Source organism: Palaemon carinicauda, chromosome 42 (assembly GCF_036898095.1).
Source record: "Palaemon carinicauda isolate YSFRI2023 chromosome 42, ASM3689809v2, whole genome shotgun sequence".
NCBI classification, from domain to species: Eukaryota; Metazoa; Arthropoda; class Malacostraca; order Decapoda; family Palaemonidae; genus Palaemon; species Palaemon carinicauda.
The window spans coordinates 27,136,654-27,155,645 of record NC_090766.1 but is presented as its reverse complement, the minus strand read 5'-3'; the positions used below and the strand labels follow the sequence as shown (position 1 = coordinate 27,155,645).

Genomic DNA, 18,992 nt, shown 5'->3' with positions numbered 1-18,992 from the left:
TGTGGTTGGTGTCGTGGAAAGGGTATCTCTCCTCTCGATGCCTCTATTCCAGCAATAGTAGAGTTCCTCATGTATTTGTGGAAAGAAATGCGTCTGTCAGTCTCGGCGGTAAAAGGCTATCGCTTAGCCTTAAACCTGGCCTTTAGACTGAACGGAATGGACATTTCTTCGTTGCTAAAACTTTCCTTACTGATACGGAGTTATGAACTTACCTGTACTCAGTCTGAAGTGAGACCTCCCCCATGGAACGTGGTTCGAGTTCTCAGGTCTCTTAAGAGACTTCCCTATGAACCATTACGCCAGGCAATAGATTGCCACCTAACTTGGAAGACGGTGCTCCTGCTAGCTTTGGCTTCGGCCAAGCGAGTCAGTGAACTTCACGGTCTCTCATACGGCATTGCCCATTCAAGGGGATGGGGGAGAGGTAACGTTCAGCTTCGTCCCAGAGTTTATTGATAAGACTCAGAACCTGGGAGTAGCAGATCCTCGATTCATCTCCCTCCTGATTTTGAGTCTTCGTTCTGTAACAGATGACCCTGATCATCCCTTACTCTGCCCAGTGAGGAGTTTGAGGCTGTACCTTAAGAGAACAGCCGCCAGCCTGGCCTTGTGTGCTTGCACTCTCCGTCAACACAGGAAGGACCAAGAAGAGGATCACCAAGAACACAATCTCAGCATGGATTCGCAAGGTCATAGATCATGTACTAAATCCAGACCCTCCTTCACATCGCCCCAGAGCTCATGATGTCAGGAGCGTAGCTACGTCCCTGGCATTCAAGGGGAACTTCTCAGTGATGCAGGTTCTTCAGGTTGGGGTGTGGAAACGACAGACTACATTCACATCCCACTACCTGCAAGACGTGACCCACAGGAGGCTCGATATATTTTCTATTGGTCCTGTGGTGGCTGCACAACAGCTGGTATAATACCTCAAGCTCCTTATTGGACAAATAGCAAAAGGTTGAGGGCACTGTTACCCAGTTTTAGTCTGCATGAATGAACAGGTTTGACTGGCTCTTATTCTTTTCTTCATCCTCCTCTCTCTTGGGGAAAGCAGCATTCTGGGTTCTCTGCACAAGCTGACCTCAAACCACTGCAGGTAAACCATGCTCCCTTGTGTACCTAGTATTAAGCTAATCCTGTTGTGTCCCCATACCCTGGCGAAGTGGTATTGGGAAAGTCTTGGTTACAACAGTTTTTCGTAGTAAAGACGGTCACACTTCTAAACATCTCAACACAGCTTGCGTAGGCTGTGGACCTTTCGTAGTAAGGTTATAGCGAGGCGCAGGGACCCCTTATTTTGAGTACTAACATACTCAGATAAGGAGCTCCCGGGTAAAAGCCAAAAGCCAGATTGGCAGGGACGTCCACCCTTCCTAATGGGTTAGTCGCCCCTAAATAAATAGCGTAGGTTTGTATTCCAGTTACAGAACAAATGACAAATTCATGGATAATTTGTATTTTTAAATATTTAACTTAGCCGGTGAATATATAATAGCTGAGCCTCCGGCGGCTCGACAGAAAAACACACAAAAACTCGCGAGCGATCGCTATGAAGGTTGCGGGTGTGCCCACTAGCGCCAACTATCGGCCAGATACCGCATATACATGTAAACAGACCCAATTTTTTTTCTCTGTCGGTCTGATCGACAAGACGTACCATTACTCGCTGTTAACCTGGAGTTTTTCAACAGTCTTGGTGAAGTACTTCCTTTTGGTTTGAGCTTTCGCAGTGCAGGTGTTTTATCTTCAACTTAAATCTTGAACTCGTTTTTGGATAGATTTCATTGTTGATGACTTTGGATTGTTTTTTGGACTTTCTTTGACTTTTAAATGGCCGACCCTTCCCTTAGTACGGAAGTGTGTTTTAGGCTTTTAGCAATTATCTTATCACGTTATAAATTGTTGTTGTTAATTATAGATTTTCCTCTACTGTATATATTTTATATCTCAACCGCCTTTATTAGGCCTCTTCGATTAGCTTTCCATTTATAATAAACATCAAGATAAATTTTAATGATTTGTTTATATGCGACCTTACCTATTCCTCCCCTAATCCGAGAGTAGGCGGTCCTAACTTGGAAACCGAAGTTAAACAACGTTGAGCCCTTTCAATCGTAAATAACTTTTACAGAGCAAATGATTTAAAACTTATTAAATTAATATTTTTTTAGTAGATATTTTATGAAAGATTTTCTTTGGATAGTCTTCGTACTGTTTCAAAGATGAACTAACGTTTAGTTTATTTATGCTACGCAGTTTGCGCTCTATCGTTACGATAGAGAGAGAGAGAATCACGGTTTCACTTTGCAGAAAGAGTAAATCGATTCTGACGTTTTGTTCATTCTTCTTTCAAACTTAAATGTTTTAAATACTAATTTAAAGGAACTTGTTAATTTTCAATTTCTTAGTCCCTTCAGTTTTTTCCTTTGGTCAAATAACCTGTTTATTGACGAAAGGTAAGTGGGCTTTTCTCTTTGGTGCGAAATCAAGAGAGAGAGAGAGAGAGAGAGACGGAGAGAGAGAGAGGAAGAGAGAATGTTCCGATCTTTATTCTCGTCCCAAGCGAGTAACGTTGTTCTCGAGTCAGTTTTTTACTCTCGTCCCTAGTCTCTGTACGGGGAGAAAGGATAAAACGTTTTTAGTTTTTATTCTCGTCCCAAGGCACTGTACGGTGAGAGATTGAAAACGTAGTTTTGAATGAACTAGTGTTTAGTCTCCTCCCCAGCCACTGATCTTTTTATCTTAATATATGTTTACTGTTTTTTGCTTGTATTAATGTGCTTACATTATACGACTTATTTCGCAATTATAACCTTTTGATGAGGGTAGAATTGCGTGCTTCAGGTAGAAATCAGTTTTATTCATGCCTAATGTGAATTGTTGAAAAATTCGATTTCAGTGAAGTAAGTGCAAAACAGAAAATCGTAGTGATAAAGTGATAATTGCGCAAAGTGTTATCAGTGTTGCGACCGAGGGTTCGTCTGTTCGTGCCTGTCGTTCGCCTAGTCCGAGACCTCTTGCAAGCTCCCAAGCCCAGGGGAGAAGTAATGTCGTACGACTTATGGGTTCGAGAGGCCTTGATCAGCGAACAGACGTTCCCTCTATGGTTTCAGGCGTGTCTCATCAAGACCGCCCCTACCATAAGACGAGTGAGACGATTTTGTCCTCGTCATCCGAAGGCTTTTCGCGTAAGAAACCGTGGAGCAAGGTTTCGAGGCCCTTAAAGCGAAAGTCAGTCCTTTCAGGACAGGTCCAGCGTCCTGGTTGTAGCCATTGGGACAGCTCTGACCCTATGCAGTCATCGGAAGACTGCTCGCCGCCTAAACAAAAGCGTAACACAGGCTCCGAGAGTCTTATTGTAGGCAAGGTTTTGCAGTCACAGACGTTACCCTCGTCTCTTACCGCACCCATTCCCGTTGATCCTAAATGGGTTGTACGGCTAGACATGCAGAATAAGCTTGCCTCTCTTATGGAGGACTATTCTGCTGAGCAGGTTCACGATGATCCTCGCCGCTTAGCTGATCGAGATCCTGGCCGTCAGCCGCCCAAACGAGCCTTTGCTCGTCCTGTTGACATTGACGTTACAAAGTCACGTCAATCGTGTTTTGTAGAGCCTCACTCGATGCAGTCCCGTGTTGACTCTCAGCCGCTTGTGGACGTTCAGCCACTGCCGCTTGCTCTTGGACGACTGGCTTCTTCGCTGACTGCAGGATCTACTTTGGACGTTGAGTCTGGCCAGGGAGTTGGGACTTTTGGTCAACCTAGAAAAGTCCCAACTGATCCCATCCCAGATTATTCTATATTTGGGGATGGAGATTCGCAGTCCAGTTTTTTTTCGGGCTTTTCCGTCTGCCACCCGAATAGAACAAGCCCTGCTCGAAGTCCAACTAATGCTGAAAAGAGAACGTTTGTTCAGTCAGGAGTTGGAACAGTCTCGTAGGGACTCTCTCATCCCTGGAGCAGTTTGTCTCGCTAGGGAGACTACACCTTCGGCCTCTCCAGTTCCATCTAGCCTCTCACTGGAACAAGGACAAGACGTTAGAGACAGTATCATTCCCAGTCTCCGAACCAGTAAAGGCATGCCTGAAATGGTGGGACCGCAATATCAGTCTGAGAGAGGGACTATCCCTAGCAGTCAAGAACCCAAACCACGTGTTGTTCTCAGACGCGTCGGATTTGGGTTGGGGTGCGACCCTGGACGGTCGGGAATGCTCGGGTCTGTGGACCTCAAGTCAGAAGAGCATGCACATCAACGGCAAGGAGCTATTAGCAGTCCACTTGGCCTTGATGAAATTCGAAAGCTTTCCTCGAAACTAAGTGGTAGAGGTCAACTCAGACAACACCACAGCTTTGGCTTACATCTCCAAGCAAGGAGGCACACACTCCTTCACGCTGCTCGAGATCGCAAGGGACCTTCTCATATGGTCAAGAAATCGAGGCATCTCCCTGTTGACGAGATTCATCCAGGGGGACTTGAACGTCTTGGCAGACTGTCTCAGTCGGAGGGGTCAGGTGATACCCACGGAATGGACCCTCCACAAGGACGTGGGCAAGAGTCTTTGGGCTACTTGGGGTCAACCCACCATAGACCTCTTTGCCTCCTCGTTGACCAAAAGGTTACCAATCTATTGCTCTCCAGTCCTAGATACAGAAGCAATCCACATAGACACGTTTCTACTGGATTGGTCTCATCTGGACTTATATGCATTCCCACCATTCAAGATAGTCAACAAGGTACTGCAGAAGTTCGCCTCTCACGAAGGGACAGGGTTGACGTTGGTTGCTACCCTCTGGCCCGCGAGAGAGTGGTTCACCGAGGTACTTCAATGGCTGGTAGACATTCCAAGAAGTCTTCCTCTAAGGGTAGATCTCTTACGTCAGCCCCACGTAAAGAATGTTCATTAAAGCCTCCCCGCGCTTCGTCTGACTGCCTTCAGACTATCGAGAGACTCTCAAGAGCTCGAGGCTTTTCGAAGGAGGCAGCCAGTGCGATTGCGAGAGCTAGGAGAGCTTCTACCTTCAGAGTATACCAGTCGAAGTGGGAAGTCTTTCGAGATTGGTGCAAGCCAGCATCTATGTCCTCTTCCAGTACCTCTGTAGCCCAATCGGAGATTTTCTTTTACATCTGAGAAATGTTCGCTCCCTCTCAGCTCCCACGATTTAGGGCTACAGGAACATGTTGGCTTCGGTCTTTCGTCATAGAGGCTTAGATCTTTCCAACAATTAAGATCTCCAAGATCTCCTTAGTCTTTCGAGACCTCTAAGGAACGTCGTTTGGCAACTCCTGGATGGAACTTAGACGTGGTCCTAAGGTTCCTCATGTCAGACAGGTTTGAGCCATTACATTCAGCCTCCCTGAAGGATCTCACCCTCAAGACGCTTTTCCTAGTGTGCTTGGCTTCGGCTAAAAGGGTCAGTGAAATTCATGCCTTCAGTAAGAACATCGGCTTTTCTACAGAAAAAGCCACATGTTCACTTCAACTTGGTTTCCTGGCCAAAAATGAACTGCCTTCTCGTCCTTGGCCTAAGTCTTTTGATATACCTTGCCTGTCAGAGATCGTAGGCAACGAACTTGAAAGAGTGCTGTGTCCAGTTAGAGCTCTTAAGTTCTACTTAGCTCGTACTAAGTCCTTACGAGGTGGATCTGAGGCATTATGGTGCTCAGTTAAGAAACCATCATTGCCTATGTCAAAGAATGCTTTGTCATATTTTATCAGACTTTTAATACGAGAGGCTCATTATCACTTGAATGAAAAAGACCGATTCTTGCTTAAGGTTAAGACGCACGAAATAAGAGCTATAGCAACTTCCGTGGCCTTTAAGCAAAATAAATCTCTGCAAAGTATTATGGACGCGACCGTTTGGAGAAACAAATCGGTATTCGCGTCATTTTACTTAAAAGATGTCCAGACTCTTTACGAGGACTGCTACACACTGGGTCCATTCGTTACAGCGAATGCAGTAGTGGGTAAGGGTTCTACCACTACATTCCCTTAATTCCAATATCCTTTTAATCTGCTCTTGAAATGTTTTTTAATTGGGTTGTACGGAAGGCTAAGAAGCCTTTCGCAGCCTTTTTTGATTTGGCGGGTGGTCAAATGTCATTTCTTGAGAGCGCCCAGATTAGGGGTTTGATGAGGTCCTGTTGTATGGGTTGCAGCCCTTAATACTTCAGCTCCTGGGAGTCTTTCAGCATCCTAAGAGGATCGCTGGGCTTCGTGAGGAAGACAGACTAATAAGGCAGAGTAATCGTCTAAGTCAACTTCCTTACCAGGTACCCTTATATATTTGGGTTTTGTTATGATATAACTGTCAAAAACTCTAAGCATATACGCTGTAAACTTAATTAACTCTGGTCTCTACCCACCACCATGGGTGTGAATCAGCTATTATATATTCACCGGCTAAGTTAAATATTTAAAAATGATATTTTAATTATAAAATAAATTTTTGAATATACTTACCCGGTGAATATATAAATTAAAGGCCCCCCCTTCCTCCCCGATAGAGACCCAGCGGGATGAGAAAAATTGGGTCTGTTTACATGTATATGCGGTATCTGGCCGATAGTTGGCGCTAGTGGGCACACCCGCAACCTTCATAGTGATCGCTCGAGAGTTTTTGTGTGTTTTTCTGTCGAGCCGCCGGAGGCTCAGCTATTATATATTCACCGGGTAAGTATATTCAAAAATTTATTTTATAATTAAAATATAATTTTTCCTAACAATACAAACCTTAGCTGTTTATACAAACTAGCCTGCCAGCCCTATCCCCTTGAAGTCCTACCTCCAAGCAAAGTGAGCTAAATTACCGGTGTGTGAGTGGGAGCGGTAGCAAGCTACCCCCCCCCCCCCCCCCTCTACCCCCGCTAACTAGCAGTATGGGTAGTTAACCCTCGGTAAATTTTAATGGCTCGTCATTTCAGCTACGCCAAAAGTAATACCCCTAAATAAAAATCTAAGGTTTGTATCATTAGAAGAAATATAAATTATCTACAAATTTGCCTTATTAATAAACATTTCCTTAAGATGATTTATCTAGTCCTGAATCTCAATAACTCTCCCAAATTTTTACCACTTTGGCAACCCTGATACCGCCTCTTCTGTCCTGCCGTTGGTAACACTGAAAGCTGGAATAAGAATTCACTTAACTCTTACTCCAGTTTTTTGTGAGAATCAGGCCTTGTCGGACACTCTTGAATTTCAAGTACTCTTTTGCCCATAGCCTCTTCGAGTATTTGTTTGTTTGGGGTGTCTTTTTATACCAATTTTGGTGTTAATGGCTCTTTGTTCAATCTTATTCGATAGATGTTAGTCTTTTCTACTTGGTGTTATATAACTGTGAATGCTTCCCTCTATATAGTACAGTAGCTATGAATACTGTCATGCATGTCTTGTCACTCGACTGAAATATATTTGTTCCATAACCGAAATACAGTACAAACCACGCTATTTACATAGGGTTTACTTTCGGCGTAGCTGAAAATGACGAGCCATTAGATTTTTAACGAGGGTTAACTACCCCCGCGCTAGTTAGCAAGGGGGTACGGGAAGGGGGTAGCTTGCTACCCCTCCCCCCCACACACTGGTGAAATGTCTCACTTCACTTTTGGCTCGGACGATGAGCAGACGTGTCTGTCTTTCGTCCTCGCTTTTGACAGCCTTAATCTGTTTTTTCTTTTTCTCAGACTTTGTGTGTTTGGAAGTTGGCCTCTACCTTCATCGCAATTATGCGCAAATGCCCTGGACTCTCCGGCCGCCCCTGTGGTACTTTCATGTCGGTGGTCGAGACAGATCCTCACACCCTTTGCCCGCAGTGTCGAGGTCAACGGTGTGCTAGAGACTTAACGTGTAGTGAGTGCAGGGAGTGGTCTACAGTACCTCCCAGTGGGAGAGGTTTGCCCGGCGACGTAAGAAGAAGTCCAAGAGAGACCTTTCTCCTTCAAGGGTTGCCTTGAAGAAGGAAGGCTCCAAGGACTCTTCTTCCGCCGCCCAAACCTCCTTCGAAGCTCCCACTCGGTCGGCCTCTCGCGAGAGACCGTCGAGTGGTAGCGTAGGCCATTGTTCTGTTTCCCGATCTCGGGGTGCGGGAGAGGGCGTTGCCTCCCATAGCGAGGCGGCTCCCCCTCCTCCTTCGGGGAGGATTTTGATTCGCATTATGATGACCCTAATGCTTTGGGCTTCCTTGGGGCTTAAGGGCTTGCCCTCCAAGGAAGCCCTGTTTGACCTGATCCAGTTGGGGGCTGCTGTCAAACAATCGCCGGTAATAGCAGAGGTAGACCCTCTGTCTATTGTCGACGTGGTTGTGGCAGAGGCTTCCGATGGGTCTGGTCAAACCTCTGCTGTTGCGGACGTTGCTGAAGGCTCTGTCTCCCCTTCCGAACATCCTTCGAAGGGGAAGTTGAATCCCACGGTCTCTCCTGCGGGTGCGTCTCCTCCCCGGGGGAGCACACTGACAGACACTCCTCTTCGGAGGACCGACGATGTGGATGACCTTCCTCGTGGCGGCCTTCGCCGTAAGGCTCGTCCCCCTCTTCGCCGTCGGGGACTCCCCTCTCCCTATAAGGGAGTGAAGAGGCGCCTCTTCGAGTCGTCTCTGCCGCCTTCCCCTGCAGAGGATTCTCCTCGTCGGAAGCAGACCGTAGCAGCCACGTCCTTGGACCTCTCCGCAGATCGCTCGCGATCTCCTACGCCTGCCAGACCTTCTAGTCCTTCTGGCCTACCTTCACCTCTGGTTGCAGATGCACAGCAGGCGCCTTCTCAACCCGTCACCCGACGGGCACCGGTCCCTTCGGGGCAAAGGGATGTTGCCTACGGTGTGGGCAATTCCCCTGCGCGTCAGGGTTCCCCTGTGCGTTCAGCTGCGCGTTCGCGCGCAGTAGCGCACAAGCGCTCTCCTGAGTTGCAGCCATCAGACTCACCTCGCCAACGCTCTCCTGCTCGTCAACGCTCGCCTGCTCGCCAGCGCTCGCCTGCTCGCCAGCGCTCGCCTGCTCGTCAGCGCCCTTCTGTTCCTGCTGCGTGCCAGGCGTGCCATCGGTCTCCTGAGCGCACACAATCTCCTGCTCGTCAGCGCGCACCTGCGCACCTTGTTCCTGGCCCTACGCGCCAACGCTCGCCCGCGCGTCCTAGATCTTCAGATCTGGACGCAGGCAAGGACTTTACTCCTTCGCCTCGCCCTCGCGCTCCTGTGCGCCAATCTTCGCCTGCGCAACAGCGCACACCCTCCCTGGTGCGCACTTCAAGAGTTCCTGCACGTCCACGCACCCACGAGTCTTCATCTCCTGAGCCCGACCGCGAGCGTTCGCTCTTGCGCGTTTCCTCGCCACCGGTTCCTGCGCCCCAGCTGACTGCGCGTCGACACCCTCCTGCGCGCCAATGATCTCCTGAGCGCCCGCGCAATCCTTCGCCTGTGCGCGATCCTTCGCCAACACGCCATTGCTCGCCAACGCGCCAGCGTTCGCCAACACGCCATCGCTCGCCCACGCGCCATAGATCCCCAGTGCGCTGTCGATCTCCTGCGCTTCACCTTTTTCCTGACAGACAGCGATCTCCTCTACCCTCGCGCGCTTGTTCGCCCGCGCTCACCTTCACCTGCGCGCCCCCTCGCCAGCGCGCCCTCGCGCCCACTCGCCCACTCGCCTGCGCGCGTTTATCCACGCGCGACTGTGCGCCCGCGCTCCAGCAGCCCTTCGCGCGCGATACCTTGAATGCTCCATTGCGCGAGCGCCAGCGCGACCCCCGTTATAGCCGGGTTCCGCAGCTCGTGCCTGCGTCAGGGACGCGTACTTCCAGATCGCCATCAGGATCGCCACCGCGCATGCGCAGGTCTCTTACCCAGGACCAGGAAGTCTCCGGAGAGGTCTAGGCAACATTCTTCCCTTTCTTCTTTCCAGGTAGGCCCCGTTGCGTCCACTCCGAAGGATCATGAGATCCCCTTCCCTCCAGCGGGGATTATGGACACTGCGTCCGTAACCTTATCAGTCTTGGTTTGGTCACCTGATGAAAGCGGTGGTTCAGGCTGTGAAGCCGGCCCTCGCTGATCTGGGACTCAAGCCAAGGACAGACTCGCCCTCGCTGAAGAGGAGAGGAGTGGACTTCGTGGTGACTTCTCCCAAGGAGAAGTTGGCTCCTAAGAGGTCCGTCAGGAAGACTCCATCCCCTTCGCGGTCGTTTTCTCCTTCTCCTGTGGACGAAGCCTTTCCGTCCTCAGGAGAGTCCAGCGAGGCGAGGGCCCCTCCCACGGCACCAATGGGAGGAATCCCCCCTCGAGGAAGAGAAACGTCTCGCGTGGAAGGTATCTTCCAGACCTCTTTGCTGGAGTCCTGTATCCCGCCCAGGAGGGAACCCAAGGACTCAAAGACGATTCCTAAGTCGTCTTCGCGGATTCGTCCAGAGCCAACCAGACCCCGTGAGAACGTCCACGTGTCTCTCCAAGAAGAGCCTCTGGGGACGGGAGACTTAGCTACCAGTCCACAGGGAGGAGAGCAGCATGAGTCTGAGTATGCCTTCTGGCAGGTCTTGAATCTGATGAGGCAACTCAACAGGTTCAAGGACCCGGAGATCGCCCCTCGCGAAGGCAAGGATATGGTCCTAGACCAAGTCTATGGTAACCAGAAACCCCCAAGGGCCAGCGCGGCTTTGCCTTGGTCCCAGGGGGTGAAGAGTGCCAGAGACAAGGTCGAAGCTCAGCTCTCGGGTCTCGCCTCCTCCAGCCGTTCCTCTGCCGGGAACAGACTCCTCCCACCTCCTCGTTTACAGCAGAGGAGGTATTTTGAGATCATGGGGGAGTCCAGCGTAGCTCTTCCCCTCCACCACTCGGTGGAAGAGCTCACAAGGGGAACTCCGCTTGAGAAGCTCTCCTTCCGGCAGGTGACATTCTCGGCTTCGGAGATCCTGAGCCAGGAGAAGGTCGCGAAGTGCGCCATGCAGGCCACTTCATGGCTGGACGTCAGGCTGGGTTCTCTGGGCATCCTATTGTGCTCTGAGGACTTGTCTAAGGAGAGCAATAGGAAGGCCCTGGAGACCTTCCTCTTCTCGGGCACTCGCTCCATCGAGTTCCTGGCCCACCAGGTTACCAACCAGTGGGCCAGCTCGATCTTGAAGCGGCGTGATGCGGTGACCGAGAAGTTCCATCTGAAGGTCCCCGCCGTGGATGTCTGCAGGCTCAGACACTCCTCCATCCTTGGAGGAAGCTTGTTTGAGCCCAAGGACGTGGAACACACAGCTGAGAGGTGGAGGAAGTCGAACCAGGATTCGCTCCTCCAAAGGGCCCTCACATCTCGGCCCTACAAGCCTCCAGCTCCACAACAACATCAACAGCAGCCTCGTAGGACACCGAAGCAGGCTCCGGCAGCTAAGACGAAGGTGTCTAAGCCTCAGCCCTTTCCTGTTAAGGACAAGAGGGGTGGTAAGTCCTTCAGGGGAGGCAAAACTCCTAGAGGGAGAGGCCATGGCCGTAAACGCTAGGAGTGGCAGTCCCCCCGCGTGTCCACCTGTGGGGGAATGCCTACAAAGTTGCGTGCACAGGTGGCAGCAACATGGGGCCGATTCTTGGACGGTCTCTGTGATCAGCCAAGGTTATCGCGTCCCATTCACATCTCAACCTCCCCTGACAGCGAATCCAGTGTCGTTGAGCTCCTATGCCATGGGATCGGCAAAGGGCTGGCCCTCCGGGCGGAAGTCGAGACCATGCTCAAGAAGGATGCTCTCCAAGAGGTCGTCGACGGCTCAACCAGGCTTCTTCAGTCGACTCTTTCTTGTAAAGAAGGCGTCTGGAGGCTGGAGACCCGTCATCGATCTCTCAGCTCTGAACAAGTTTGTCAAGCAAACTTCGTTCAACATGGAGACAGCGGACACGGTCAGACTTGCAGTGAGACCACAAGACTTCATGTGCACACTGTATTTGAAGGACGCGTACTTCCAGATCCCAATCCATCCGTCTTCCAGGAAGTACTTGAGATTCAGCCTAGACAGCAAGACCTACCAGTTCAAGGTACTGTGCTTCGGTCTCTCCACAGCACCTCAGATGTTCACCAGGGTGTTCACCCTGATTTCGTCATGGGCGCACAGGAACGGCATCCGTCTCCTCCGATATCTGGACGACTGGCTGATCCTGGCAGACTAGGAGTCGACCCTTCTTCGACACCGAGACAGGCTTCTGGGACTTTGCCAAGATCTGGGGATCATGGTAAATCTCGAGAAGTCCTCTCTGCAGCCGTCCCAGCGACTGTTTTATCTAGGCAGGTTATTAGACACCAATCTCCACAAAGCCTTTCCATAAGACGACAGGATAGCAAGGCTGAGGAGGGTGGCAGAGTCTTTCCTCAGGCGGGAAGAGCTTCCGGCCCAATCATGGTTACGTCTTTTAGGTCACCTAGCCTCCCTGGCCCGTCTGGTCCCGAACGGCCGTCTCAGGATGAGATCCCTGCAATGGCGGCTCAAATCCCGGTGGAGTCAGGGCTCCGATTCCCCGGACTCTCTGGTCCCTATAGGACCCACGGAACAGGCGGACCTGCGGTGGTGGCTGATTGATGAAAACTTACGAAAGGGAGTGGATCTTCTCGTCCTTCCCCCGGATTTGACGCTGTTTTCGGACGCGTCAAAAGAAGGGTGGGGGGCCCACATTCTGAATCAGAGGGTCTCAGGCCTTTGGTCGGAATCAGAAAAGTACCTACACATCAACCTGCTAGAGATGAAGGCCGTGTATCTGGCTCTTCAACAGTTCCAACGGACCCTGGCGGGCCACTCCGTGGTGGTGATGAGCGACAACACCACGGAAGTGGCTTATATCAACAAGCAGGGAGGTACCTTTTCACAACAGCTATCCCATCTTGCAGTAGAGATTCTGAGGTGGTCCGAAGTCCACTCGATAACACTATCAGCTCGCTTCATACCTGGCAAGAGGAATGTGCTCGCCGACAGTCTGAGCAGAGCTTCGTAGATAGTGAGTACCGAGTGGTCTTTCGATCCTCAGATAGCCAACAAAGTCCTGATTTTGTGGGGTTCCCCGACGGTGGACCTGTTCGCGACAGCCTTGAATTTCAAGCTGCCTCTGTACTGCTCCCCAGTCCCGGACCCCAAGGCTCTCTGGCAAGATGCTTTCCAACAGCGGTGGGACAACATCGACGTGTACGCCTTCCCACCGTTTTGTCTGATGAGAAGGGTGCTCAACAGGACCAGACTATCGGTCAACCTGTCTATGACCCTGATAGCTCCGCTATGGCATCACGCGGAATGGTTCCCGGACCTTCTGCAACTCCTGACGGAACTTCCGAGAGAACTTCCCCCACGACACGAGCTACTCAGACAGCCACATTGCAACATCTTCCACAAAGCTGTAGCCTCGCTTCGGCCTCACGCCTGGAGACTATCCAGCGTCTCCTCACGGAGAGAGGCTTTTCGTAACAGGTTGCGGAAAGAATGTCTCGTCACCTGCGAAAGTCCTCCGCGGGAGTCTACCAGGCGAAGTGGAGAGTCTTCTGTGGTTGGTTTCGTGGGAGGGGTATCTCTCCACTCGATGCCACTATTCCAGCAATAGCGGAGTTTCTCGTGTATTTGCGGGAAGAAGTGCGCCTTTCGGTCTCGGCGGTTAAAGGCTATCGCTCAGCCTTAAGTCTGGACTTTAGGCTGAAAGGAGTGGACATTTCTTCCTCGCTAGAACTCTCTTTACTCATACGTAGCTATGAGCTTACCTGCCCTCAGTCGGAAGTGAGACCTCCTCCATGGAAAGTGGTTCGGGTTCTCAGGGCTCTGAAGAGACCTCCCTTCGAACCATTACGCCAGGCCTCTGATAGCCACCTGACTTGGAAGACGGCTTTCCTACTCGCGTTGGCCTCTGCCAAACGAGTTAGTAAACTTCATGGTCTCTCATACGACATCGTCCATTCAAGGGGATGGGGGGAGGTTACGTTCAGGTTCGTCCCTTAGTTTGTTGCCAAGACTCAGAACCCTGGAGTGCCGGACCCACGGTTCGACTCCTTCAGGGTCACGAGTCTCCGTTCTGTAACAAGTGACCCAGACCATCTGCTATTATGCCCAGTGAGGAGTCTGAGGCGTTTCTTGAAGAGGACAGCTGCAGTTCATCCCCGCGTGCAAGCGTTGTTTGTAAGCACGGGAAAGACTTAAGAGGAGGGTCACCAAGAACACCATCTCGGCTTGGATTCGAAGGGTTATCCATCACGCCTTGAATCCAGACCCTCCTCCGTCACGTCGCCCTAGGGCACACGACGTCAGGGGCATTGCTACGTCCCTGGCCTTTAAGAGAAACTTCTCTGTGATGCAGGTGCTACAAGCTGGGGTCTGAAAGCGTCAAACGACCTTCACAGCCCACTACCTGCAGGACGTGACCCACAGGAGCCTCGATACCTTTCCTATCGGCCCCGTGGTGGCTGCACAACAGCTGGTCTAACCTCAGGCTCCTTAATGGACAAGTAGCAGAAGGTTGAGGGCATTGCTACCCGGTCTTAGTCTGCGTGAATGAAAGAGTATGTCTGGCCCTTACTTCTTTCTTCATCCTCCCCTCTCTTGGGGAAAGCAATCAAAAAGTGACGTAGCTCACGGCCGTGAGAATATATATAGAGGTGGCTGGGTACCCCCTAGCCATCCCCAGTCTACCCACTAAAGCTGTTAGGCAGGGTTGCCACCTCACACTTTCAGTCTAATGGAAGGTCAGTCTAATGGCTACCTTCCAGCTTCACCAAAAGATAATCCACATAAATAGCTGCAGGTTTGTATTAGTTAGGGAAAAATACAAATTATATCCGAATTTGTCATATTTCATCATTTGTTGGTGTCTTTTACCAAACCCCTGTGAATGGTAAGGTCTGATTGTATATTTGAACTGGCAGGTAAATGGAGCCATATTGGTACTAGGACGCACTAAGGTAGGTTTAGTAGCGATACTTTGAATTGAGTAAGGAATAGTGGTGCCCTCTAATTAGCAGAAGTTCATTTACATATTTGCAGTACTGTACTGTTTATAATGCTAGCCTTCTTCTAAGTTCCCATTATTTGCAATTGCGGTCACACATTAAGAGGTCTTGATTGGATTTTGTTTTTTGTGTTATGCCCTACGGTAAAAGCCTTATGGACAAATGTGTTGCTTTGTGAGTAAGAATGCCAGACAACGTAAGGTTTTCTGTCTTGAATTGCTGGTATGTACTGTAAATGACCATTGCTGAAAGCTAACTGATTCTTTTGTTTCCAGTTTACCCAATCACGTTCCCTCTGCATAACCAAGTTACGGTACCATTTGAAATTGGTATTATATATCCATTATGACTTCTTCATTTTAGACATGTGATTCACATCCATACGACACCATCCAAAATTCATATCGATGAGTGATGCACGCAGGCAAGTGTTCTCACTTCAGTGAGTTTTCGTGGTACTTCACGAACTCTATCTGAAAATATAATCATTCCTACATGAATACAAACACACATTCTTTAAATAGAAGAAAATATCAGCACAAGCTAGAACACTATAAAAACTTTAAACGAGGTATCAACAGTGGGTAGCAGGGAAGCACTCCCGCACTCACTACTGCTGTAGTACTGTACTTTGATTTCAGCCATACTTAAGAGCTGATGTATCTTTTCCACACTCTTGTATGGAACTGGCAAATATTTAAATTATTCCTACAGAAATACTTACCTTTAATCTTTACTATGGATACATGTTTCAGCGTGAGGTGGAATTTAGCTATAAAACATTTACATGAGGTATCATCAGCCCTCCTCTTGTTAGCGGGGGTTAGACCAACCTCCCCGCTCAAAACAACTCACCCAGTGAGGTCCTCCACTTCTGTTTTGGCTACGGTCGAGTGCAGACGTATCTTTTCTCTCTTTGGGATTCATTACCCTCTCCTCGAAGTTAGGCCACGGTTGTAGTAGTTGATGAGGACATTTCCAGGGACCTGGACCTAAGAAGCTTGTGGCCTGCCTTAGGCATTGATGGCGTTCTGTCTGCAGAGAAGCTGCTGAAGGTTTTAGTCAACAATTAGACCCCTAGGACTTCTGCTACTGTGCCCAGTCTTTTGCCTCCCCATCTTCTGTGGGAAAATAGGATGTGATGCCCATCAACTAGAACCAGCCTGCAGAAAGAGGATAAATCTTTAATCCTCCCCTTCTCTGGTATCATCGCTGTCAGCTGTGAAATCCTTGGCAACAACTTCTGGCAAGGAAAGGAAACAACTCAGTCTCCTGCTCCTCCCAGTCCTTTACTTTCAACCTCGTCCACTGCTGCTGAACCTTCAGGGGCTGCCTGACCTCTGAAGAGGAAGAAGACCATTCTACTAAATTTATTAGACTACTTCTAAACCCCCTTTATATGAGCATGACATGGGTGGTACAGCAATTCTTACCAATCTTTTGGAAGGTGAAGTAGTTCCAGGAGCTGACACTACCACTCCTTCTGCAGGTACGTGTTGTCCTCTTTCTTCACCTCACTGTTAGACATCCAGAATATCTCAACTCAGAGGACAATAGAGACCATCTGAACAAAACCTACAACATCATGATCGATATCACCAGCGAGGTCCATGCACACACTCACCTTTACAAGCACTATCCTCATGGGAATGTTTTCCTTGTGTGTGATCCTCAGTGGATAGTAGTTCATGTGAATGTTCTTTCTTGTCCTCTTCCTCGAAGCAGTTGCTTCACCACTGAGACAGACTTGTTGTTGTTTGCCATGATCTAGGGATTGGTAAATTGAATGAAGTCCAGTCTCATGCCCAAGCAGAGGATGAAGTACCTGGAAGTGTTGATAGACATGACAGCAGCGAAAGTCTTTCCATCAGACAACAGAATCAGCAGACTTAGGAAAGTTGAGTGACCTTTTCTCACCAAGCGAGAAATACTGGCTCAACAATGGCAACATCTACAGTACTTAGACATCTCTTGTCTTTACAGAAGCGTGTTCTTCACTGACATATCCACTATTAGTCCTTTTAGTAAGTGCCTGACTAGCAGTAGCAAATGATCCCACACACCTCCCTGTTTCAGTGAAGCAGGGAGTACTGGACGATCTATTTTGGTGGTTGGACGAGGAGAACCTCATCAGTGGGACTGCTCAAGAATATCCTATTCCGGAAATGCTGCTGTTCACAAATGTGTCAGAAAAGGGATGGGGAGTGCACCTAAGGAACCAGAAGAAGAAAAGCACCTGCACATCAACCTGTGAAGAGATTAAGGCAGCACCCCAGTTGCTACAAGCATTCCAACAGTGTCTGATAAGTCACTCGGTGGCGATGAGCAACAACATAACTACTGTATAGTGGTTTATGTCAGTAAGTAAGTAGGTACTATTTCACAGCATCTCTGCAAGTTGGCAAAGCAGGTGTACACATAGGCCCTCAACAGCACCATGGAGCTGTCTCTAAGATTCATTCTGCGTAAGAGGATTGTAATTACCAACAAGCTCAGTCACGAGGGACAAGTCGTAGAAGCGGAATGGTTCCTTCATCCTCTAATGGCGAAGAAGATTCTGACTTTAAGGGTTCCCTGTCAATCAACATATTTGCCTCCCAGCTCAGCACAAAGCTCCCAATCTTTTTCTCTGTAGTGCTTCACCAGTTAGTTGCTCTATAGGATGCCTTTCAACATCCAGGGGCCAATGTCAACGTTTACGCTTTAACACCATTGTGCCTGATTCGTAGAGTAAGAAACAGTGTGTTGACTACTTCAAATCTCAAAGTAACCCTGGTGGTTCCCAAATGGCCACATGCTAAAGGGTACCCAGACCTGTTGACACTCCATTTAGGGTACTGAGAGAACTACCCCTGTGGCCCAACCTGCTTTGCCATCCCCACCTACATAGGTACCATATCTCAGTGACATCCCTGTCACTTCATAGGTGGTGACTATCTAGCATCTCTGGATCAGGTAGTCCGTCCCAGAACGGTTGGCAAGTGCTCTGCCGAGCAAATACGCCCTACCGTAGAGGTATGATCCCCTCTCAAAACACACTCACTGGGTGTGAAGAAGGGCTAAACCAAACAAACCCTGGCAGCAGCAGAGACACCCCCGCCAAGTGAAAGACCAAGTGAAAGATCACACTATGTTGAGACAACAGAATAGCCCAATTGTGAAGTTTTTTTACGATCACTCTCTATCAAGGATATGCCCTTATCACCATGGGAAATCTTTGTTACACTCTCCATCTCCCAAGATCTGTTTAGCCCGGGCACCTCTGCCACTGAGGAGTTAGACCTTGATGCTGTAGTCTCTTCCTCTACAATGTAGAACCATGGTTCCATTCGTGGTCCAGTTGCTAATACACTAAGAATGATTTTGTGAGCTACGCGTTGAAACCTCTACCATATGAGAGGAGACCCAAGACAATGTTGATCCAACGCTTTATTCCAAATCATAAGACAAGGTCTACATTCGTTAAGGCATTGACACTTGTGTGAGTTCAGTTACCTTGGGGAGGCAGATAGTTCTCATCAGGCGAAAAATGGAATTTATTTATCGACATTTTGTGTCCCCCAAGGATAGAAGCCAACTTTGAGCTGTTATTCAGAAATTATTCGTGCGGCTTTAGATATGGTTAATTCTGATATTTTTGGTCACTGGAATTTCCTACACTTTAGCTGACCGAATAAGATTCTCTCTCAAACCAATCGAACTAGAAGAATTTGCACTAATGACATGTACTTGATGGATTCATCGTGATCCCCAGATCATGGTTATTCGAGATGAGTTTGTCCCTTTGGAAGTCATCTAGGCAGCACAGGAGATGAATGTCACTGGTGTGTGTCCCTGCCCTGGGGCTGGGATTAATGGGATCTGTAAGTATGTATCCTTTAGATCGATTGACATAATTAGGTCCAAACGGTCTTATCATCTTGAGACTCTGGAATTTCCATTTTGGATGAACTTTGTCAAACAACTTGTTCATGTCTGGAAGGTCTACAACTGGTCTCCCCTCCTTAGACACTTTCTTTGAAAGAAATAGTTCACTGAGGAAGTTTAGGGAGCCTTC

At 49.0% G+C, this 18,992-nt stretch overlaps 1 protein-coding gene across 2 annotated transcripts in view; it reads left to right on the top strand.

Moving 5' to 3' along the window:
- Nucleotides 1-18,992, top strand: part of beta4GalT7 (beta-1,4-galactosyltransferase 7) — an 89,075-nt gene that overhangs the window by 13,922 nt on the left and 56,161 nt on the right. The window contains exon 2 of one of the 2 annotated variants that reach the window (XM_068365373.1): nucleotides 15,211-15,359. The exons of the other annotated variant lie outside the window; for it this stretch is intronic. Within the exon in view, the coding sequence (XP_068221474.1) occupies nucleotides 15,343-15,359 (17 nt within the window). The 5' untranslated portion in view covers nucleotides 15,211-15,342. The remainder of the gene's footprint in view (nucleotides 1-15,210; nucleotides 15,360-18,992) is intronic. 2 annotated transcript variants of the gene reach the window in all.